At 43.8% G+C, this 24,899-nt stretch overlaps 1 protein-coding gene across 8 annotated transcripts in view; it reads right to left on the bottom strand.

Annotated features, from left to right (window-relative positions):
• Window positions 1-18,574, bottom strand: part of LOC119446683 (ubiquitin carboxyl-terminal hydrolase 32-like) — a 95,077-nt gene extending 76,503 nt beyond the window's left edge. For 4 of the 8 annotated variants that reach the window (XM_049664332.1, XM_037711179.2, XM_037711183.2 and 1 more), the window contains exons 1-6: window positions 18,379-18,574; window positions 11,660-11,787; window positions 6,079-6,184; window positions 5,339-5,460; window positions 3,205-3,364; window positions 2,866-2,997 (exon numbers count right to left, since the gene is read on the bottom strand). In XM_049664332.1, the coding sequence (XP_049520289.1) occupies window positions 2,866-2,997; window positions 3,205-3,364; window positions 5,339-5,460; window positions 6,079-6,184; window positions 11,660-11,787; window positions 18,379-18,436 (706 nt within the window). In that variant the 5' untranslated portion in view covers window positions 18,437-18,574. Of the gene's footprint in view, window positions 1-2,865; window positions 2,998-3,204; window positions 3,365-5,338; window positions 5,461-6,078; window positions 6,185-11,659; window positions 11,790-18,378 lie in introns of those variants that run through there. The other 4 variants (XM_037711178.2, XM_037711181.2, XM_037711182.2 and 1 more) reach the window with 4 other exon arrangements.
• Window positions 18,575-24,899: the final 6,325 nt, after the last annotated feature.

Here is a 24,899-nt window from a genome sequence, read left to right as displayed (position 1 = left end):
GATCCTCTTCGGAAGCGTCAAACTCGCCATCAGATACTACGTCGACGAAGTCGGCACTGCGGAAACAGTTCCGCACGCAAGCGGCCGTCACCTGCGCCCAGGCCGCCTTCACCATCTCAATGGCTGAATACAAAGAAACTCAGAGTGGCAAGCTGGCGGCCGGGCGGTCAACAGCGATGAGCAAGCGCTCCACAATGCAGCACCTATACGATGCTTTAAAGGCAAGTATTTAAAGGCAAGTCGAGGTCGGCAGAAAACCAGATGGGATGATGAAGTTAGGAAATTTGCAGGCGCAAGTTGGAATACGCTAGCGCAAGACAGGGGTAATTGGAGATCGCAGGGAGAGGCCTTCGTCCTGCAGTGGACATAAAATATAGGCTGATGATGATGATGATGATTATGCCTAAATCAAGCTACTGCACTTTCGAAGTCGTATTGGGGGGTAGGAAAAGTCGTGTCACTGCCGTCAGAGAAGTTAGAATGTGGTGCGCTGAGCAGTTAAGCACGAGCAGCACGCGCCTGCCATGCCTCTGCATGTTTGTGGTCAAACTCGCCCAACCACTCAGCCAATAAATTGCGGGTCATTCACACCTTCGCATTGTGCGTGTAGCGCAGGGGCACATAGTTCCGAAACCAACGCGGCTCCCCCCCGAAGCCTTGCTGCCCGGCGGGCACGCGTGGTCGCTCGGGCGGCACGGAGACGGCACATGTCGGCTGGGAGAGGGTGTGCCTTCGGAGAGAGGGTAGCTCGCTTGAGAGGGAACGCTTAGTTCGCCAGCGAGGAGGCTCGGGAAAACAGTCGGCGCGTGCAAAGTGGTCGGAGGCCGTCGTCATATCTCGCATCGCGGCACCAGGTTTGCGCCGCCTGTTTGCTGTAACCGATCGGCAGGGCTCAAAGACATTCATTGTATGTGCGATTTTGTGCCACTGAAATAATGTACATTTTGACGGTCGCGCGGGTTTCATTCGTTTTAAGTGAAAGTTCGTCTAAAGTGGGGCCGTTATATGTAGGCTTGACTATACTTAAAAATTACTAGAGTAGATCTAGACTACAAAAATTTGCCACCCCTTATGTAATACCCCTGTCAAGGGGTCTTTAAGGTATTAAAATGAAATAAAAAAAATGAAATGAAAAATTTAATTCTGCAGTGTAAGTCACAAAACCCCAATATGATTATAAGGGATGCCGTAGTAGGGCACACAAATTAATTTTGACCACCGGGTTCTTTGACATACATCCAATGCACGGTACACGGGCATTTTTGCATTTCACCCCCATCGAAATGTGGCCACTGTGGCCGGAAATCAAACTTGCAACCTCGTGCATAGCAGCGCAAAGGCACTACTCCACCACGACGGGTATCTTGACATTAGTACAGTGATGGAAGTGGTACTTGGTCTTGTGGAGCAGTTTTCGGAGCAGAAAAAATTGCAGTTCAGAGCAGAAATGTATGCTTTTGGAGCAGGAAAAGGGAACAATGCTTTGAAGCAGCAACTGCAAAGAGGAAGCTACGCGTGTTGTTAACGGTAAATGACGTTGTACGAGTTGGTACTCTCTGAAAAATTGCATTCATTATGTATTATACTATGATGCAACTTTTTCTTCAACTTGCTTTCCATTTTCTGATGATTATATAAAAAGATGAAGATAAATGCAGATTTAACTTGAATTCACAGTTCTGCATTTCAGTAAAGAGATCATTTGTCCAAGCTGTCATTGGCTTTGTTATCCTTTTCATCTGCTATACACTTCATCCGTTAAAGCGCTTCATCTGCTAATCTCATGTCCCGACACATCACTGCCAAAAATTTATTTTGTATTATTACATTTCCTCTACCACCATAAGACGCACGAGTCATCAAGAGACTGCGTCTCATTCGCAGTTTTGTGTCCACAAGTTTATATCTAAAGCAGCCCAATTCAAGTACACTATTTTTGTTGTTATCCTCGCAGGCATACATCATAGATAGATTAGTGTGTGTTCTGTAGCTTGTGCGTCCGTGTCTACTTCCTTGTCCCGTTTCCGCATTTTCCCCCCCGATATCCGGGCTGCCTAGTCGTAATAAAGTGTGTCGTACGCAAAGGCGCATTGAGCAGCTGTGCCGTCACAGTTGTGAGTCACCATAATTATATAAAATAATTATCTCTAAACTCTATCTCTAAACACAGCAGATGTAAAACACTAATCAAAAGATGTGTAGATACCACTAATGGATCATGAAGCGACCGCAAATATCTGACACTTGCTGTGAGAAATTGTGTGCCACAGAAGTGCACACATTAACAAATTGGCGTCAATAAATGCGAGAAAGAGAGAGAGAAACAAATTTTTAAATAAAGAGGGAGAGGGGGCATTTCAGGCACCTAGACGAAGTGTCGGTCCGTCCTATTGCAATATCTGCACCAACATATTTTTTTCCCATCTGCTCCAATCATTTGGATTTCTCCACAATGACTAAGTTGAATGTGTTTTTTTTTCTTTTAATGCTCGAATATTCAGAGAACGTGAGTGTCAGCGCAGGCGTGGCACAATACATGCGATAAACAACGATTTGGTGCAGCAATTCCTTCATGGCGCAGTTTGGTGCAGCATTTCCATTACTGCATTACAAAAAATTTCATCTTGCTCATGAGGACAGTAAAAATACTCTTTTAGTCGCATATTAAAAAAAATAGACTGGTGCAACTTACACTGTGAATTAATTACAACAGTGTCACATATACAGCTACAGCAAATGACTCTCAACAAAACTCAAAACTTAAGTTTTTCTGGTTTCAGTGAATAGTGTTGCAAGTGGACTGCTACGTAGTATTCAAACTTATGGCACAGCACAAAATGAATACTCAGACAAGCAAGCAGGTACCTTGGCAAAGAACAGGAGGCACGGGTGGTGAAATGAGTGGCCCCAACATTTCAAGGTCAAAGCGTCCTGTCCGAGATTGAGTCTTGAGCTGCCAGTAGCGCTTCTCCAGCTCTATGATGTCCGTCTCTTCCACTGCACAGCAGGGCGCAAGAACTTCAAACACATTTCACAGGAAGTGAGGCAAATTGACGAAGCACAACCAATGCCGACTTAAAAAACACCCCGCACCGTACGCCTTCGTGCAGTGCGGAGTTTTTCAAATAAATAGCAAACCTGGGAAGGCCAGGTTTGCTGTTTTGTTCGGCGCATTAAAGCGGTCCCTGTCATGCACAAACTCACAATGAGTAACTCCAGCCAGTGTCTGGTAGAAGGTGGGTGTCTCCAGATCGTTTGACAGGGTCACAGATGACGGCTCGTTTAGAAGCCATCTTGTGAGCGAGGTGGCGTCTGGGTGCTGTTCGAGCCATTCCTGGAACTCCTCAAAGGTCACTTTCTCACTCTGGATAAGAGAGAAAAAGGGAATTTACAAAGAAATACATAACACAGCACAACCCTGCACTTTGTCACAGGTAAGCATCCCTGATAGGACAAAATGGAAGGGACATTATAAACTTTGCTGCAAGCTGCAACTTGCTCGACAAGCTTTGCTTGTCAGCAAAGAGCAGATCACGTAGACAAAAAGTTTAATATAGGTTTCTAAAAAAGACCTTGTCAAATATACAAGAAGCTGTTCATGGGCAAATTTGTTCATAATCCCAAAACATAAAAAGAAATATGTACTAAAGATGTAAAAAAGAAATGGATGGCAAAGTGCCACTGTGGCTATATTACTGTATTAGCTGCTGAAATTCAGCATGAAGTGTCATCATTAGGGGTGTGTGAATATCGAAAACATTTAAGAAAATTGTATACTGTCTTATTCGATTCGGTCTTTGAATCGAACAGTCATTATTCATAAATACAAAGATTTTTAGACAAGTTCTTGGACATTTCAAAGCATCAACTGTGCGCAGTGACACAATGCTGGAGCAAAAGTATGACAAATTTCGTCTCCACGGGCACATAAGGCATAATACATGAGAACTTATGAAGTGAAGCAAGATATATCACTCGGAGCCAGACTTTATCAGCTATACAGCGATCATACACACTCTCTGAGGAGCCCTGCGCAAGCAAACAAACTGCTTATTTGTTCCAAATATTTCATTTGTGCTTTTAATGAACAATGCCTTATAATGCACAATGTAATGACAGATACTTGCTAACATTTAAAACTACAATTTGAACACTATTTTATATTACAGTCAACGACCAATTTTTTGGACATGCCCAATAATTCAGATGCCTTCGCGGCACCGCCACGTACCCTATAGAGTCAATGCTTAAGTCTGAAATTTCAGACGCAAAAAAAAAAAACCTTTGCAGTCCGATTTTCCGGACTTTTTGCTATGATTGCAGGCACGACACGACATTAATTGTAGCCCCCACCGCTGCCTTTTATTATCTCGCCTCCTCGAACCGGCGCTCTTGCACGCATATCCACTGGTAGCTGTAGCCACATTCCAACGCTAGGCCTAGCTACTTCGACGTTCGCTACCAAGCTTCTTTCTGTTCGGTGCCATGTCTTTTATTGAAACAATTCGCCACTGTTAGCAATGGCACCGACTCCACCTTTGTAATCCTTGCCAATGTCTTGGAAGCTTGAAAAGCACGACGCGTTGCATAATGCTGGTTCCCGAAAGTCAGCTTCGCCTTGATACAGGCAGTGTTACGCAGTGAATACCAAAGTATTGCAGTGAAGCATGACAACAGTGGGATGGGGCAATTGTCACGGTACACAATATGTATTCCTTAATTACACCCGCATGCACCTCCCGTCTCCTATTACAGTACAAGCACCGATACGCCTAATAAGTGTACTGGCAGGCCTTTGGAGCTACTTCGGGTGTGCCTATGGGGACTTGAGCCCTTGGGGGCAGTAAAGGGCATGCATTCATTTTTTTCAAACTGCCCAATTTTTCGATCGTTTTCGCGGCCCCTAGGGAGTCCGAATAATCGGACGCTGACTGTAATTGTGAAAACTACTGTTCATTATGCAATAACTATTCTGAAACTATTCTAAGTTCAATTTATTGCTCAGCGATGTAACAGTGCAATCACATGGTTAGCAAGCCCCCCTAACCTGTAGTGCTTATTTAAAACCTGCCAATATCGTGGTTGATCAAGAAAAAAAAAAATGCGCAGAAGCCCACACATAGCAATACATTATGCACAAATTTCAAATCATCTCTCAAGCTCTTATGTGTGCTTGTCAGAACCCTGCACTGCATGAAGTGTACAACACAGAGAAAACATTCAAGTTCAAACTTTACACTGAGGAAAACTGTCACGATGCGACAACACTCAACTATCCCCCCAAAACCTTTGCCACGAGCCACAACACACTAGAGTAGAAGAGAAACGGGTGCCACACCTCTAGAAAGCAGTCAGCCACCGCCTCTGGAATGAAACCGCCATCGCAGGCAAGCACCAGCTTGATCATGTCATTTTTGTGGATGTGTGTACCTCCTTCGTTTGCATACAGGTTGAAAATAACTGCAAACACAACAGAGAGAAAGGGAAGGGGGGAGGGAGGGCCAAGAACCATGTACACACTGCCACCTTTCCAGCAAGCACTCAAATCTTTGTGCCTATCTTTCCACAAAACGATCAGGTGAGAAAGGATGTGCAGCCAGCATGCTTCTCCCTACCGCTTTGACATGCACCAGGAATGTTGTGCCAAGATAATTCACATTAAATGAAGGCCCCATTAAGTGCTGCTAAGCTAAGCCACTTAACACAAGAAATGTCTGGAAAGTCTGAACAGAAAGTAGCAGTGCTGCATCCCGAGAGGCATCGACCGTGACAGTGGTAAAAAGGTCTCCAGCCTAAAGAGCGGAGAGAAAAGCACTGTTCATGGGACTGGAAAGAAAAAGAATGGAACAAAAAGCTAGCAAGCATGTTAGTCCAGCAGAACAGCACTAAGTGTGTGGGTCATAAAACAATACACAGATGAAGCACAATGAAAGAAGGAATGAGCAGAACGAAGCAGTGATATCAGAGAGGTTGAATACAGGAGGTCAGATGGGTAAACTATGAAAAGAAGGTGAGCAAGGAGAGAAAAAAATAAGAAAGGCTTAGAAATTTGGTGGGAAGTGGTGCAGTGATACACACATCGGATGCGCTCCTCGCGGGTGCCTCGTGTGAGCAGCACCAGGCCACAGAGGAGGTCCTTGAAGGTGATGCCCTTGCTCGTGCCACCACATGCCTGGAAGATGTGCTGGACACAGATAAGAATCAATGCGGAACCTCAGTGAAGGGTTGGAAAGCTCCTCATCTATGCACTGAAAGAATGACTGCACAAATAAAAGCCTAGAAACACCAACTGCTTTCAGTCACATTTGACAGAAACGTCTGCAGCTCAGGATGCCGTCACAAAATGAACCAGTCAAAGGTGACAAAACCCTTCATAAGTCTGGGTATACAAGGTTACAAAGCTTCTTCCTTGTAGGTGAAACACGTGCACACAGTCAACGGAGCAGACCAAATACCACACCATCTGTATTTGAATCATCTCTATTTAAGGCAGACTCGTAGTACCATGCAGTTTTTCAACCAACCAACCATAGTACCACTGCACAAAACTGCACGAAGAATCCCTTAACACTTCAATTATCTTTTGATATGGGCAACAGCAATAGTATAGCATAGCATAGCCCTGCTGTGGGCCATCAGAATTATGAGCACACACACAATGTTTGCTTTACTAAAGTATTATTGCGCAACAAAAGGACATGGACGGCAGACAAGAACAAACACACTAAGCGCAAAATATTACTTTAGTAATGGACTACCAACTTGCCTGGAATGCTGCTCTCAATGTTTGCTTGGAGGTGGTCATTCCACTTAGATGTCATCTGTACCGTGTGACTGCTTTAAAAACACTGTCTAGCTATCTGTTTTTAGTTATTACATGCTCATAATGAGAGTAAATTATGCTGTTTTTAATATAATTATTGCTGATACTTAACATCGCAAGCTTCATTGCAGGGTAACATGCTCACTGTAGTGAATGGTACCCAATTAGTTTTGGCACTCTGGAGCTTTTGCACATAAATCAGGGCACACGAGTGCTTTTAGGTACAGCTCCCATGAAAATTTGGCCACCATGGCCAAGATTCGACCCCACAGCCTCAAGCTCAGAAGCAGAACACCACAGTCACTATAGAGGGTATGCTGCTCACAATTAAAAGGAACCTCAGAATAAATAATGACTTTAAATGCCATGATTCAGCTGAACAAGAGCACAACTGCAGCGACAAGTATGTAAGAAAGACAACACAAATTCGTTAAGAAAATAGGAAACGGGATGCTCAATACATTTTTCTTTGTATGTTGGAACTACCGTATAGACTCGTGTAAGAGCCGCACCCCTAACTTGGTAGCCCAAAATATAGCGAAAAAAAATTCTAACGGAGAAGCATTCAATGCACCAATGCCGCACAAAATTGTGAGAAAGAAGAGCTGCCCTTACACGAGTCTATAAGGTATATCAGCCAGACGATACACATGTGGCAATAAAACAGCAGTTTTGGCAAAGCCATCTAAAATGAAGCAGAGACTGTAGCAAGGAAGATATCAGGCATCCTGGAGGTTTCTAAATAAAATTTTCTTCCGTTAAAGCTTACTACAACAGTTGCTAAGGCTATTAAGTAGTACACATTCTTTAGTAAGCTAGCACAAGAAGTACATGTTAGCTTAGCTTACAGCACAACAAAGACAAATACTTGTCTTGATCTTTGTTGTGCTGAAAGCTAAGATCTAGAACTATATAGTGCAGCAGAGATATCTTCATTCAAACCATACCTGCCAACCTGTGAACTTTGAAATTTGTAAAATCACGCAAAAACGACCTGGGAGGGTATTTGGATTTTCTTTTTATTTGTCTGGGGGGCCTTGGGCGCATACCTTTTGTTGGATACATACGCTTTTTGTTACAATAGTTTACCTTTGGACGCAGCACACCAAGTCACCACAAACACTTTTAACAGCATTGAACTGACAAGCAGTGCATTGTTTATGATATACTAGTGACTTTTGCAGCAACGTTAATGTTGCAGATTTTACCTGGTGTAGAAAGTTGTCTGAATAAACCCCGTAGCTAGTTTTTCCCTGATGCCCTTTCACCCCCCCCCCCCCGTATGAAGATGTCTGATATTTTCGAAGACTTAGAACTGAAACTTGTGACGAACAGTACTTTTCATAAAATTCGATGCAACTTTCATAAAATCGTAAAACGAGCACGAATTCGTAGACTTTACAAAAAATTCGGGAGAGTTGGCAGGTATGCTAGCACATTACTATATACCATGTTACTTCATTATCTCCAACATATATGTTTGTTTTTCACCTTTTATGAACCTTACCGGAGGTTACAGGGACAATGGCTGTAAGTACATACCACAAAAAATAAGAGAAGGTCAAAATAATTCTAAGAATGACACAATCTCCCAGTGTATGCAACAGTTCTTGTTTCACAAAGAATGTGCAGTAACAAAGACATGCAAGATTACGTCCACTGCAAACAAGATAAGGCGACACTCGGTAAACCGTAGGAATTTGCGCATAGGCAGGACAAAGCAATGAATAAGTGGGCTGACAACAGCAATAAGACAAGGCCTGTATACAGAAAAAGGAAGAAAAGTTCATGCAACGTGGTACATGCCAGACACAGTAAAAACAGCCAGATCAAATCAAAGAAAGTAAAAGTCTAACCAAATGTGTAAATATGGCACATCTGTTTTACAACCATTGTGATAATGCCGTTCTGGTACTTAAGCCATTTTGTAACAGCCTGTATTTCTCAGAGAATTGAGACTATGATCTAGTCACACAATTTTCATTATGTCTGATGTTCTAGAATAATAGAGATGCCTATTGTACTAAGTAAACCACAACTCCACCCAAAGCTGTAGTGGATGGTTTACAGCCAGTGTCTCTGCAGTATTCAACCCATACATCATGAATGGTTGTTTTTTCCAAAGAATAAAAATGCCTGTATGAAATTTCCATATAAGTGTGTATAAGCGCATTGTGTGTTTATACCAAGCTCCTTTCGATGACATTTGATACACTGACTAACATGCAGTGTTGCACATCGTTCCAGAACAATGTTTCCCATATAGAATACATTTGAATACATGCCAATTATTACTCTTTCTTACACATGTAGTTTTCTGCATTTTCTCATTACTACAAATATAACGACTCGTTCAATTTGGACAAGTGATAGCTCTGCTTCTATTACTGATACCGAATAAGATTTACTCCCAGGAAATTTTATTCTAAAAGCTTGTTGTGGTGAAGCTGGACTAGACAGGTAGTACTTTCACTTTTGCTTCACTACCTACACTATAAATTGCAGTTTCGTATCCAAGTTTTACAAGTGCACTAAGAACAACATACCACATTCGAGGTGTGCTCAAAAAGAAATCCGACTTTTGAAATAGCGCACGAACCGGCATTGCGGCTACTGAGCGCATGTAGCGGGCAGGTTTAGACAACAAGCTGCCATTTGCCGCGTTTCGCTCCGACCGTTAGTTGGCGAGCTACAGCCGCTGAAGTGAGCACATGAACAAGCTGTTCTTCGGATTGCTGCCAAAGTGACAATGAAGGAATTGGAAGAACAGTGTGTGTGTGTGAGGTTCTGCTACAAATTTGGGAAAACTTTCACAGAGACATTTCAGTTGCTTAGCCAAGCATACGGGGAGGACAGTATGAGTCGCACGCAGTGCTACGATTGGTTCAAGAGTTTTGAAGACGGAAGAATGTCGGTCGGTGACGATTCCAAGCCTGGACGACATTCCACATCCACAGATGATGACCACGTCGAGAGAGTTCGAACTGTGATTCATGGAAATCGTCATTTGACTGTTCGAGAAGTCGCTGACGAAGTGGGTATCAGCGTCGGATCATGTCATGAAATTTTGAGTGACAAACTTGGGATGCGTCGTGTCAGTACAAAATTCGTGCTGCGTTTGCTGACTGACAAACAGAAGCAGACCCGTGTTGAAATCAGCCAGGAACTGCTCGCCGCTACCAATGATGATGAAAACTTTCTTAAGAACATCATAACAGGCGATGAGACATGGGTTCATGGCTATGATGTTGAAACGAAAGTGCAGTCATCGCAGTGGGTGGCCAAAGGTTTTCCTCGTCCCAAAAAAGCACGCATGAGTCGGTCAAAAATGAAGGTGATGTTGGTTGTGTTTTTTTGACTGCAAAGGCATTGTTCATCAGGAATTTGTACCACATGGCCAGACGGTAAACAAAAAAGTTTACCAAGGAATCACGCGTCCCTCCTTGTCCGCAGCTACTCAGCGAAACACCACACTCCTGTTGTGCCCCACCCACCATATTCTCCCGACCTAGCCCCAGCAGACTTTTTTCTATTCCCCAAGCTGAAAACCACCTTGAAATGACGTCATTTCCAAACCGTAGAGGAGATCCAGGACAATGCGAGAAGAGACCTGCGCGCCATTCGGGAAAGTGCGTTCCGGGAGGCTTAACAAAAATGGAAGAAAAGATGGGAAGAATGCATTGCCAGTAGAGGGGACTACTTTGAAGGGGACAGCACTTAAAATGTTGTATACCATAAGCAGTAAAGGTGTTATAGGAAAAGTTCGGTTTCTTTTTGAACACACCTCGTATACTCATGCAAGAGCTGCTGCACCCACTACTTTCACACCTAAAATTCAAAAAGGTAAAAAGGAAAAGAACTGCATGGCCCGCTTAAAGCTAGTCTGCTAGTCAGCTGGCCCACTTAAAGCCGCTGGAAGAAAGCATCTGACAGCGTGTGGTGCTTCAGTCAAGCTGAAGGCTTTGGCATATGCTGAGCAACACAGCAGACGTGCAGCTGGTCACAACGTCGGCATGGACAAAAAATGCATATACTGGTGGTCCATACAGAAAGAGGGGTGCATTGGAACAAACAAATTTATTATAACAATAGCATTTACTTTCTGGTAAAGAAAATCACGGGGATACCGAAATAGTCCCTGGATCTGTGTAAAAGCCGCAGCACTTGTCAAAATTGCAAAAAAAAAAAAGTGTGGCCCTTACACGAGAATAATGCAGTACTAAAAAAATCCACCAACAATTACAATACTCCTTAATGTAAAATTAGAGCACAGCTCTATAAGTGTTTTCATTTCGAGATATATGGGCTGGCACGGACAGTCCGTCTCGGGCGGCAATCTGCAAACGCGAAGTATCGAGCGACTGCCTCGCTAATCTGGAGATCGCAAAAGCCAGCGTGCAGGTGACGCGTGAGTGCGATTAACAGCAGCCGCCGCCGACAGACCTCCCAGACTACGCACGCTACACTGGCGCCATCTTGTAGCTATCGTCACCGCACTACGCTTTTCTTCTCACCCCTTTTGTTATACCCTCCTCCTCCACGCATCTTTCATCACCCACAGCGCTCCGCATTTGCTTTCATCTTTTGCTATACTCGTTCCTTCGGTTACGCCGACACTCGCCACAGGAATGGGCGCCTAAGAGCTGCGCTCTAAAATGTTACATATTCAAATTGAGCCTTTTAAAATTTATCCTCACAAGTAAAATAAGCTTTAAAAGCAAGGCCCTCATATAAATCCTCACGGTATTTGCATAGCTTATTCCAAGATGAACAAAATGTCTAGTGAACATGAAAAACAGTTTAAAAAAGTGGGCACTTTTGAAAAGGCTTGCTTACCTCGGCTAGCTTGAGAGGTACGAATTCACCAAGCACTTCCTTGATGAACGCTTGCCTTGTGATGATGCCACTAAGGTTTGATGCCCTCTTGAAGGCATCCCTTAGCCGCTTCAACTCAGATTCAGTCACTGCGTGTCAATAGAAAGAATGCACGAATGACACCAGCCTGGCAGCTCTGTCTTACTCTCCTTACACTTAAACAAAACTAAACTCCATAAAAAAAAAAAAAAGCGAAATGTCTTGGCTCAGCTCAGTGATATGGCTGTGATTTCTTTATTCCCTTAACCATTTAATGGCGAGTATCGCCTACAGGCAACAAACAAGAAAAAAAATTTTCTTGCAGTTTCGGTACTCACTACAAATTTTCTGGTAAAATGTCTTCGGTCAACACTGAATAACAGGCAACGTGCATTAGAGCAGGAACACAGGCTAAGGTGCGGCACGTGACTTGCTTTATTTTGAAAGGCACGCTCAGAAGAAACAGACCGATGCAATATCTCCAGCTACAGTGGTGTCCCACACGTGCTGTAAAGCAAATTAATCGTAAACCTATGGTTCACATATGACGAGAACTGTCTGTATGAATTCCAAATGGAGCCATAGGTGACTTGGGGTGAAGCCCACTTCCAGCTTTGTCTGGTCTTTCCTCCCTATTGCAGAAAAAGTTTCCGTAAAATATTTATTTTCTTTGATTATGATTATTCTAGATGTGTTTTGCACACTTAGATAGAAAATGAAATTTTTTTGGAGGTAGGTATCATCATCAGCCTATATATACATATACATATATGTATATGTGCTGTCATTAAAGGGTTAAGAGCTTTCTTTTCCTGCAAAATCTACAATAATGAATTATTTTCCGAAATATGCTTTAACTCGTTCCGTACCGCGCCCATTGGGCATGGTTATCGATGGTTTGAAACGCCACTTTTGAGATCTTCCGCACCGCTCATGGTCATACTGTGCTATCGGACATGAAGGAGGAGAACTATATTTTAGTTTTCTAAGCAGTTCGTTTTTTTCCCGCGAGGCGGCGATCTTTAAACGCGTTCCAAAGTTTTGCAATCGTCAAAGCAGAACAAAAAAAATGTCCGGCTCCGGAAACAGCGTACGCGCTTTGGGAGATCGTAGATATCGCGATCCCGCTGCCTCTGAGGCTGATCTTATCGATAGATCGAAATGCGGCGAGTCAGAGGACACTGACTTTTCGTCGGACTTTGAGTCTGAAAGCGACGACGACAGAAACCAGCCCGGAATATCGGCGGCCGCAGGCCAGTACACCTAACTGTAGTGCTTGCAGTTAAAAATTTGTAGCGAAATACCTGTTCAATGAAAATGTTTTTTTTTCTTTTTTCCGGAAATAGCGCCTAATAGATGGCAATACATTTTGCATATCTCATAATTTTCGTAAAATTTTTTTCTTAGTAGATACAAACGTGACTTTACAAACGTTGTTCAATTTTATCACACAATCTTGATTTTAACAGTTTATATCTTTTTTATGACATGCATCTCTTTAAAAAAACTTTTATGGGTAAAAAGTGCATTCATTTTGCTTTCTGTATATGTATTACATTAAATATTGAGTACAGTAATTCCTTCAGAAAAATACATCTGCCATAACATACAAAAAACACTTATTTTCCCCATGGTGTGGAAAGAGTTAAACATGGTTAGAACTCAGAAGTATGTCTACAAATAGTGTAGAAAATCTAGTTTAACAAAATTGATGATAATAGAATGCCTACTACGAGAAGTACTCTTGTCATAAAGCCAAAAAGTAACAATCGCTCATAACTAGCCAAGCTCGTCAAGACAGCTTATGGGCTTAAAACCCTGCTGTGATGATAAATCAAAATACTGCTCCAGCTACTGATTTGTACAAGATACAGAAGTTGAACAATGAAGGCAATAAAGGTAATCGAGAGCCACTGAATCAACAAACATTAAATCTGAACAAAGATATTTGAAATAATGCTCGTACAGGTCCATGTAGAACTCCCCATTGATTTACCACCTGTGATGCACTTATACCTGTCAAAATTCAGGATTCAGATTAGTGAAAGTTGATAGTGCCTTTGCAACACTCCTAACACAGTGTAATGTAAGGATTTGTTCCACTAGATTCTATTCTTTTCTTGTCAGCCACCATACAAGACTGGCCGATATTGGTGATAACACAGAAGCAAGAAGAGTGCCACTCAAACCACTGAAGATATAAGTTGACTCAAAACAAAGATATCTGATAAATGCTCGTACAGGTCCATGTAGAACTCCCCATTGATTTACCACATTTGATGCACTTATACATGTCAAAATTTCCAATTTTGATTAGCAAAAGTTGGATAGTGCTTTTGCAACACTCCTACACACTGTAATGTAAGGATTTGTTCCACTAGATTCTATTGCTTTCTTGTCAAACCATTCAAGACTGGCTGATAATGGTGATAACTCAGAAGCAAGAAGAGTGCCACTCAAACCACTGAAGAAACACAGAAAGAAATAGCACTGTAATAAAATTTCTACATTATCATAACCATGCATTCCCCCATGAAGATGGATGGCTGATGCAATGAACCTTCGCTAAAAATAGCAGGGGACAACAATTTGATCATGCAAATTTCAAACCTAACAGCCATGACATTTTTATTGTAAGATTTAAGAGCATGAGATTTTTTTTTTTCAGTAACTCCTTTACTTGATCAATAATGTTAGGGCAAACAAGGGAACCCTCAGGCTATAGCCAACGTTTCAACATGGGGCATTGTCTTTACCAAAGCAACAACTGCTTTGTGAACCCCTTGTGTTCTTTGGATCCTTTCTCTTCAGTATGCTTGGCGAAAGCATCTGCGCCTAAAGGAAATGCAACAAGCTGAAAAGACAGTCCTAAATTACGAGTGTATAGGCACACCTTGAAGCACTTAAAAACCATGTTACGTATACATGCCAGCCTTCTTTCAGACATTTGACACAGATTTAGCGCTGTGAAAGTAACTGAGGCAATGTTATCCCATTGGAATGAAGAAAAAGATATGCTGTGAAAAACATTTCAAGTTCAAATAGCTCTCACAAAGAAAATAAAAAATTAATACCTCAAAGGAGCTCAAAGCAAGCAAAACCTTGAGCGCAATCAAAGAAAGGCTTATTTGTATCATAAGCGCACATTAGTGCTCAACTGTAACACCCAATGCTGTGAGGTGTGTCAATAAAGCAGGCGAGTTATACTTATAGTCGATGTACTGAGATATTTTTGACCCCATTTTTTGCATCAAATGAAGGCCCGGCACTTCTAAACCTTAGAAAAAATGCTCGCGAGCCTAAGAGCACCCCAAATAATTTAATATAATGACTTTTCTACAGTTAGTTTCGTTTTAGTTTCCACTGTGTCGTGACTTCATGACGCAAAAGGTGGTAAACCAGGGAGCAGGTCATCAAGACATTTTGGCACTCGCTCCGGCTTGCTCAGTCATCTGCTATGCTGCTACATCGACCTTCACAACGAATAACAGCATAGGAGGTGACCAAATGAGCCACAGCAAGTGTCAAAACGTCGCAATGTCTTGCTCCCATATAACCACCGCATATTTCGCTGGATTAGTGACATGTAGATTCCTTTCCGCTTGCTTTTTCTATCTTTACAATGCATATTCCATGAACAGCATGCAATAAATGTTCATTGCAAGTCAGCACTTCATCATTTGTGTTCTTGCTTTGTCCCTTTCTTTCATGCTGTTTTAACTCTGATATCTATACTCGCAGACAACTTTCTGTGGATATGAGGAAATTCTACAGAAGCAATAAGCACAAACCTGACAGCACTCCTGAAAATAATCCCAAAGCCTCAATCGCGTTCAAGCTGGAGAACAAAATGAAATATTTACTACAGTGCTTATATTGCGGATTATGGGACCTGACATAAAAATACACCACTAAGTGTTCAATTTAGGATTTTTTTTTTTCTGCTTTGCTCTTCCCAAGTTTTTGGCAAATGTGAAACCAACACAAGTTGCAAGCTATGCCGATTCAGTATCTGCTTCAATAAACCTAAACAGAAAGCACTGTCACACACTGCTGGGCTATGTGAGTAATACATGTACAAAAGCTTTGTTTATATAGCTTTCCTTCCACTGCCAGAAAACTGTCCACAAGTATACAATGAAGAACATGGTAAAAGCTTGGCATGCTGTTGTTCAAAGTGGTGAAAATCCATATAAAATTTAGCTATAAATGAATTATAAGATTTTAGCAAGATAAAAGCAGGGTGATATTGAAAAGCCAATAACGAGAAAATGAGCCACTTATTAGAAAGCGACCGATTGAAGTTTAAGGAACCCACCATGCCATGCACACAAGGCACAGCTGGTCAGACAGTTTTAGTAATGTCAGCTCCTTCGTAGCCGGTCAAAGAAGGCAAAGACACTACAAGGTATTTGAAGAGCAATTTTTTTGTGGCAATGATATGACAAGCAAGCACATTGTGTGTCTTAAGGGGCACTAAAGGAAACTATTAGGCCAAGTTAGATTGACAGACGATTTGTCTAGAAGTCTTATCACCATTTTCTGTGTACCAATATATGACTTGCGTAGAAAATTTTAACCAAAGGTCCCACTGCTCTTCCTCAATTTGAAAAGCCTGTGCCAAAACGGATGAGTTGAAGTAATCCCCATGTGACCCCCTTCTCTGCCACACTCTGCGAGTCAGCCAGTTCTGACCTCAGATCTGAGATATCGTAGTACCGCCACTCCGATTTACTCATTTCCTTGCTTACAAAAGCTCTATTCTCGCTACGACTGGTAAACTCATTTATACAGAGGCCTAGTCTTTCAATCTAGCTCGACTTAATATTTTCCTTTAGTGTTCCTTTAATCGACCCTGTTCTGATGCACAATTTTCACACAATGACACCCTTTTCAACTGTTCAATGATGTCACATACTGTGTATGCTGTGGAGGCATGGCCTATTTGTTCACAATTTAGCTGAGAATAAATTAGAAGTAATGCATAGGGCAGATATAACCAGTGGTATATTAGATTTACAGACAGGGTGCAAGGGAATGTAAGCGCAGTCAAGGGCACCAGAGAATTAGGTGCTGTGATAAAATTTGGAAATTTGCAAGCATAACTTGGAATCAGCTAGCACAAGGTAGGGGTTGAGATCTCTGGAAGACACCTTCCTCTGCAGCTGGTCTGGCAGTTTAAGAAATGGGCTGATGATGATTACAATGAAATCGGAAGTACACGTTGTGCACAGTTGTACTGGATTGAAGAAATTTTTTCTCAGTGAGAGAATCGGTGGCACTGTCTGCCCAGCAGGGCAAGACATCTTTAGAAAGGGCAAAATAAGGAGCCTGATCACAGACAGTGCCACTGTTTTGTCCTACAATAAAAATGTGCATCGTCCGTCTGGTGTTACTGCAAATGGTGCACACTTCCGATTTTTTTTTTGCACGAAACACCCATCTTCGAAAAAATTGATTAGGATATCACTGCAATTCTGCAACACTGTGACAGCTACCATAGGAAAATGGCTGAATGTGTACCGAATCCAGACACAAAAGGCCAAAATCGCCTTCTTGAACTCGTTTAGTGGCTGTAGGAATGTAGTGACCAACGCAAACTATTGTTTTTTCATGAACATAATTTTAATTCACAAGCACACTGGCCCTGCTGCGAGTAACAGTTCTGCTTGAACAAAAATTTGGCATAATAATGCTGTTCACAGCGGAAGCGCAAATAGAACACAAGGCACAACATAACCACATTGTTTTTGGCCACTGCAGAGCAAATGCAGTGAAGACAAACAAAATCGCAAACGGTGCATACAGATACGAACACATGACAGTGATAACACGTAACAACTTAAATATATTGCTAGATGTCCAGTTATCAGCAAGAATAAGCTGAGCAAATCACGATAAATTTGACAAATTCAAGAAAACCACCGTTCTGGCAGCATACACTCTACGGAGAATAAAAGCGTTAAAGTTGCAGTTCGTTCTTGACTAAACACACAAGTAACGCCTACCAAATGCCAAATGTTTTTTTTTTGTTTTTTTTTAATAGTTGGCACTTTCAGCGCTGTAAACAGACGGACATTTCGCCAGTACCACTATGGGATGAACGCTTAATAACCAAGGCTTCTTCCGTGCGTAGAACGCGCGTAATATGCACGAAACTGAGTTGGCGAATACCTTAACTTCCGGCAAAAACAGCTTATCTGCGAAGGTGTCGGGTGCATCATCAGTAGTCGAAAGAATACGTTTATGAAGCAAGTAAACCTAGCTACTCATAGCGATTTAACCATTAATAGACGTCAAGGTGGAACAGCTGACGGAACCAGGCGCACGTCTGCTGCCCCGGAGATAGTCGATTCTAGCAAATCGCGTCAAAACACTGGTAAGTACGCCGGTGTTCGGTCCCCAATCTACTCGCTAATAATAATGAGCGTAACCAGAGGGACTAAAACAAAACGAAAAAGGTGGACGGTCTGAATGAACGAGTAAACAATCGTGCGAGATAACAGTAGCACTATTGCAGCCGGAAAACATATGTCAACTCCAGCGTAAATGTACGACTGTCCCTGATGATTCGCCACTAGGAAAAACGATGTTGCTTGCTCGCAGGTCACTTTTCACACATTATTACATAAAATCACGGTCGTTTTCGACAAGCTATTTAGGCTTAACGCCGATGGGCCCCGTCGCAGACGAACTATTACCTCTTTTGGAAGCATCTTCATTGGTAATTGAACAAGGCTTCGAGTCTCTCGCACCCATGGCCCACTTCCGTTCTTATGGTAGCTCCATACCGAGGCTTCTTCCAGTCATTTGAACGAAAGGAATGCGCAACCACTACCACCGTACTCCAAAATGCTAGCCATGCTGGTTGGTCACATGACTAAACACACGAGTGTTTTTGGTCAGGTGAATGTGGGAGTTGTGCATGTCGGCGGCAGATGTCAGGCTTCTTCCAAACACTATCATCATCACTCAAAAATACTTTCGCATCTGACGATGTACTGACGTGTAACTGACGGTTGGCAGCATAGAGTTATATTAACTGTATGGTTAGCAGCAACACCCACTAATAAATGCAACTTTCAGGGGCTTTAGTTGAAACTACGCTGTCAAATGCAAGACCCTACAGCGAATATACGCGCTGCAACAGTTGGTTTTGTAAGAAGCGTGTAACGCCCATGAACCGAAACTAAAGCGTCCGGCGCGTCTGATAACAGAAGCAAACAGAAGTAATGCGCGAGTAAGCAAAGGTCACTGCCCTGCCATTTAATTACGCTGATAGCGGTGATTTCACGTTTTTTCTTATATCTTAAACCTACATGGTAGGAGCATGAAGTAATCGTAGGCCCTCTGTCAAGATTATTAATTTCAATATATATTGTACAGACTATGAATTGTTGCACTAACGTAAAATACGCGGCGAGAATCTCATTAGCTGGTTTCTAATAAACCAACGGCTGCAAAATGGGCATTTTATTAGATCTCCACAATTGCATTGCAGCAAAAAGAAAAAAAAAAGGAAAAATACTGTTAAGTTTACAAATTGTTGTAATAGGCCACATTAACCATGTAATGCCCACAATCCTGCCTCAAGGAAAGTTATAGCAACCCGTTCATCTTTATTTCTGGCCATGAGTACATTTGTGAAAAAAAAAAAAAAAATAAGTTCTACTTCGTCGGTTTGCTGGGCCATAGCCTCCTATATTATATAGGAGGCTATGGCTGGGCTATGTTAAACTGAAAACTCACTCAAGTGCATCACAAATGCTACTTATAGGCTATGCATCAAGTTTCCCGCTTTTAAACCAGAATTTTTAGGTGTCCAACTCAGTAATGATTCGTTGAGCTTTAAAAGCAGCATCACAAAATATGAATTTCTTTCTTTTGTGATGCAAGTTGAACCTTCAGACCAACGTTCTTAAAATTATGTTTCAGAAAGAAAAAAAAAAGAAAAAAAAAGAAAGAAACACAAACGGAAGCTTTCAGGACGAGCTCCTCCATGGAGCTTCCCAAAAACACTCGGCGCCATCTAGCATCGCCGCCGTGAAGCCTGCGTATGGCAAGTTGGCTCTATATTCTATGGTATGGCGTTCAAAATCCATGGCGCGCTGGTGCAACAGGTGCATCCAAACGCCGAGAAACGCGTCATGCGGCAGCCGGGCTCCTCTCATGCACTTCTTTCCAAATACACTGCGCCTACTAGTGGCACTGCCGGGAACAAGAGAGATAAGAAGCATGGCACACCGGTGTGTACGAACGCCGAGAATAATTTGTTCCCTCGCTTTCCGCACACCCAGTCACATACACGGTGCACTTGCGGCACTGTCTGCTACAGTTGGCTGTCCTTGAGGAACCCTTGTGATGTGGGTTTGATTCTGCTCAGCATCGGATAAATTTAAGGGATTCTTTCGTCATTGTAGAGCGGCACACACCTATTGGCACATACCCAGCGACCCAAGTTGGTATCAGAGGTTCCTTGATGACCAGTGGCACATTCCCTGTGTTTCAAGTCGGCGTCAAAGAATTTCACTGAACCGTGATATGAAACCAGTCCCGCATCTACAGCTACCCATGTTTGCAAAGAGGTTCATTGAAGATCGGCAGCATTCCCACTTACTCTATGACCCAAGTTGGTCCGAAAGTTGGTTTTGAACCCTGTTCCCTCAGCACAGCCACTCGATGCGCTATAGCCAATCGAGCATGGTCTACCCAGTGACCCAGGTAGGTGGGAAAACGGTTACATGCAAACATTCATAAATATATACAATTATACATAGATAGCTAGCCACCGGAAAGTGTGTGAAGTACACTAAGAATGCTAATGCATTAATAATAACTGGAGGAACAATCAATCACATATTCGCCAGATGTATACGAAATCTGAAATTGGTAAGATATGCGATGCACCTAAGCATAAGTCATGCCCTATTCACTGCCATAGGTAATGAATAATCTTTGGAGCGCCAGAATCGCCCTAAATGTTGTAGATCTGGTCGTAATTCGCCAACAGGCATGGCCATCACAATGTTATACAGGGACGAGAGAAGCATGATGGCGGTGTCCTCAGATATGTGGGTGTCACAAGGCACACTTCTGATCGGGATCAAATTTCTCAATTGCGATTGGCTCCTCTGCGGAAGCTGCAGGAGGGAGCCAATCGCTGTTGAGAATTTCAATCCGTATCAAGCTCGATCAAAAATGGCCGTGCGATACTCATATTACTTTCCGTCGTTCCTGTGTAACATTATGCTGCCTGAACCTGTCGATATGCACCAAATAGCCCTGCAAAATACCACAATGCACTGCAATGCTGAAATGCTATTGCAACATTGCTTATACATTATTATTATACATGTCTTCTGCAGCAAATTTTTCATTATGGCCTGCTAAGTGAAAGAAACATGTACTCACCAGACTTGGCTTTCATAGTAGAGCTACTTCTGTTTTGCACACACCTCTGCTACTTGCTTTTCCAGAATATCGTAATTGAATTAGACACAACAACAGACAATTAAAACAAAATGACTTTATTGAAATACTCCACGTTTTTTTTTTTCTGATCCAAGTAATCTTCTTTTGTAATGTTTTACCAATGTGGCTCTTTTTTATAGTACTATATCCAGTATTTCTTATAAGCATATATTCATTACATGCTGACATTGATGAGGAACCAGAGCTGTGCATGGGCCGCATTTCCGAGTCCGTGCCCGAAGCGGGCCTGTTTGCATCAATATTGTTACGGGCCGCCTCCTTGCATTAAGGAAGAAGACGACGATCGCCGGGGGATGCTGCGTGTGTTCAGCCATCTTGGCCATCTCTGTCAACAGTCCCCGTTTATAAATCTTGTCCCGCTTTTATCTATTTGACACCCCGTCACACATTAGTGGAAGGTGTGGGGTATTCTCGCCAGACGACGGAGCTCTGAAGCGGTTGGCGCTGCGGTGCGACCACCATGGCATACCAACCGGAATCTGCTTCTGCGCCGCGAACACTGATTGCTGTAGTCCAACCCCGAGACCCTGGAACGTTCAACGGGAGTGACGGTATCGATGTTGAGGAATGGCTCACGCTATACGAATGGATGAGCGATTCCACCCACTGGGACCTGACAGTCATGCTGGCTAATGTGGTGTTTTATCTTAGTGGAACGGCGAAGTTGTAGTATGACAATCACGAGGCCGACTTTGGGAGCTGGGATACATTCAAACAAAAGCTCCATGAACTGTTCGGTAAGGCCTCCAGTCGAAAAATCGCTGCGAAGCAACAGCCATCAACTCGTGCCCAGACGTCCACGTAATCATATTTGTCGTACATACAGGATGTGCTGGCGCTATGCCGTAAAGCTGACAGTAACATGCCAGAGTCTGACAAGGTTGGCCGCGTCCTGAAAGGGTTAGTGGACGACACATTCAATTTGCTCATGTGCAGAAATTGTGCTACCATCAATGCCATGATCGAGGAGTGTACGCTTCGAGCAGGCTAAGAGCTGCTGTATTGAACGACCATTCGCCCGGCTTCCCAACACCACTGCAACGTCTTCATGTGAAGAGCGGCCGTAATCTAACCTTTCGCCACCTTCAGCCGAATGTCGGGCACGTTGCTCGCTACTGCAACAACCGCAGGTCGTTCCCGCAACGTACTCCATCTTTTGGCAATGCTCGCCGCCTTGATCGCAGCTCTTTTGAGCCACTATTTGCGGCATACCCCTACAATCCTGACGCTGCCACGACATGGTCCAGCTGCTCGCTGTCACCTAGAGGTCACCAGTCGCAACCGTACCGCCGTTCGTCCTCCCGCTCTCTGCCACCTCGCCGCGCCCCATTGCCGAGCAACTGTGGCTCTTTCACTCTGGAAAACTAAACGATGCAGCGCCCGGAGGTAACGCTGCATCTACGACTATGCCTCAAAACCCTCTAGTTACTTTGCCGACTCGACGCTGTGTGTTGGACGTTGACGTTGATGGCGTGACGATTTCTGCACTTGTCGACACCGAGGCTTCTATTTCTGTCATGAGCTCTGGTCTTCGCCGTCGCCTAAAGAAGGTGGTCACACCTGCTTTTTCCACACGTTGTAAGCATGGCCGATGGAGGAACTCCCACCATCCTTGGCATGTGCACCGCCCGCATCACCATTGCCAATCACTCAACTTCTGTTTTATTTGCCGTTCTTGAGCAATGTCCGTACGACGTTATACTTGGTCTGGACTTTCTCGCAACTCATTCTGCTCTAACTGACTGTGCAACTGGCCTCCTGCAGCTCGAACTACCTCACCTAGCCGATGCCCAAACCACGCCTTCGGCCCGCCTCTACTCTCTCGACTATGTGCGCATGCCCCTGCAAGCCGCCATGTATATTGCCATGGTCTCGATCCCTCCTGTCGCTGATGGCAATTACGTGCTATCCCCGGTAACAGACGTTCTGCTCGCCAAGAACATCGCCGTGCCTAACACCCTCGTGACTGTCATCGGCAATCGCATCGCTATTCGTATTTTAAACTTCAGCGCCTCTCCTCAACTGATTCCGGCAGGCATGTCACTTGCCGCCCTCACTGCTGCCGAAGACTGCGAAATTTGCACGTTGGATCCAGCCAGTCCCTCCAGTTCGTCCTTCATTTGCACCACAAGCAGTTCACAGCGCGATGTCTTTGTCGGAATGATCTCTACTGACCTTCCTTCTGATCAAGCTACTGACCTTCGCCGCCTCCTGGAGACTTACCACGATATTTTCGACTTCGACGATCATCCTCTGAGCCAAACGTCTGTTGGGCGAAGTTGACAAAATGCTCACAAAAGGCGTTATTGTACCTTCTTCCAGTCAGTGGGCGTCCCCTGTGGTACTAGTAAAGAAGAAAGACGGCAGCTGGCGCTTTTGTGTTGACTACCGACACTTGAACAACATCACACGCAAGGACGTATACCCCCTGCCCCGAATCGATGACGCCTTAGACTGCCTCCATGGCGCCACGTACCGATCCGGATACTGGCAGATTACCGTTGCTGCCATGAACCGCGAAAAGACTGCGTTCATCACGCCAGATGGACTTTACCAATTCAAGGTTATGCCTTTTGGATTGTGTAATGCCCCCGCAACCTTCGAGCGAATGATGGATTCTCTCCTTCGGGGCTTTAAGTGGTCTACGTGTTTATGCTATCTAGATGACGTGATTGTCTTTTCGCCTACTTTTCAGGACTACCTAGCCCGCCTGTCAGCCATTCTCGAAGTGTTTCGCCGCTCTGGTCTGCAACTTAACTCCTCCAAGTGTCGTTTCGCTCGACATCACATCACCGTTCTCGGTCACCTTGTTAGTGCTAGTGGTGTCCAACCTGACCCCGACAAGGTGCGTGCCGTCCGAGACTTTCCTGTTCCTCGCTTAGTTACCGATGTACGGAGTTTTGTCTGTCGGCCTGTGTTCCTACTTCCGCCGCTTTGTCAGGAATTTTGCCGACATTGCCCGGCCGCTTACTGACCTACTCAAGAAGGACATCTCTTTTTCCTGGGGTCATGCACAAGCTGCTGCATTCACCACCTTGGTCAGTTTACTGACTTCACCACCCATTTTGGCGCATTATGACCTGTCGGCCCCTACAGAAGTTCGCACAGATGCTAGTGGCCACGGCATAGGTGCAGTACTCGCCCAACACCAGAACGACCAGGACCGTGTCATTGCCTATGCCAACCGCCTTCTCTCGTCGTCGAAGCGGAATTATTCGATAACTGGGCGCGAATGCCTCGCTTTGGTCTGGGCTGTGGCAAAATTCCGCCCTTATTTGTACGGCCGAACGTTTTCCGTCGTCACGGACCACCATGCCCTTTGCTGGCTCTCGTCGCTGAAGGATCCTACAGGAAGGCTTGGTCGCTGCGCGTTACAACTACAGGAGTACACCTTTGACGTGCTCTACAAATCTGGCCAGATGCACCAAGATGTTGACTGTTTATCATGCTACCCTGTCGACCTTCCCGACACCGCTGAACGTGATACCAGCGACTTCGTCATGGCTATTGCAGATCTGGCCAACATATGCGCTGAACAGCAAAGTGACGACACGTTACAATCTATAATTGGCCGCCTCCATTCTCGTCAGCACGACCCATCGCTTCGTCTGTTTGAGCTTCACGACGATATTCTTTACCGTTGTAGTACCACTCCCGATGGCCTAGAGCTTCTGCTTGTTCTCCCCAAGGATCTTCGTGCTACTGTTCTCAAAGAACTCCACGATGCTCC

The sequence above is a fragment of the Dermacentor silvarum genome, chromosome 3, assembly GCF_013339745.2.
Source record: "Dermacentor silvarum isolate Dsil-2018 chromosome 3, BIME_Dsil_1.4, whole genome shotgun sequence".
In the NCBI taxonomy this organism is placed as follows: Eukaryota; Metazoa; Arthropoda; class Arachnida; order Ixodida; family Ixodidae; genus Dermacentor; species Dermacentor silvarum.
This window is presented reverse-complemented; position numbering and strand designations above follow the sequence as displayed.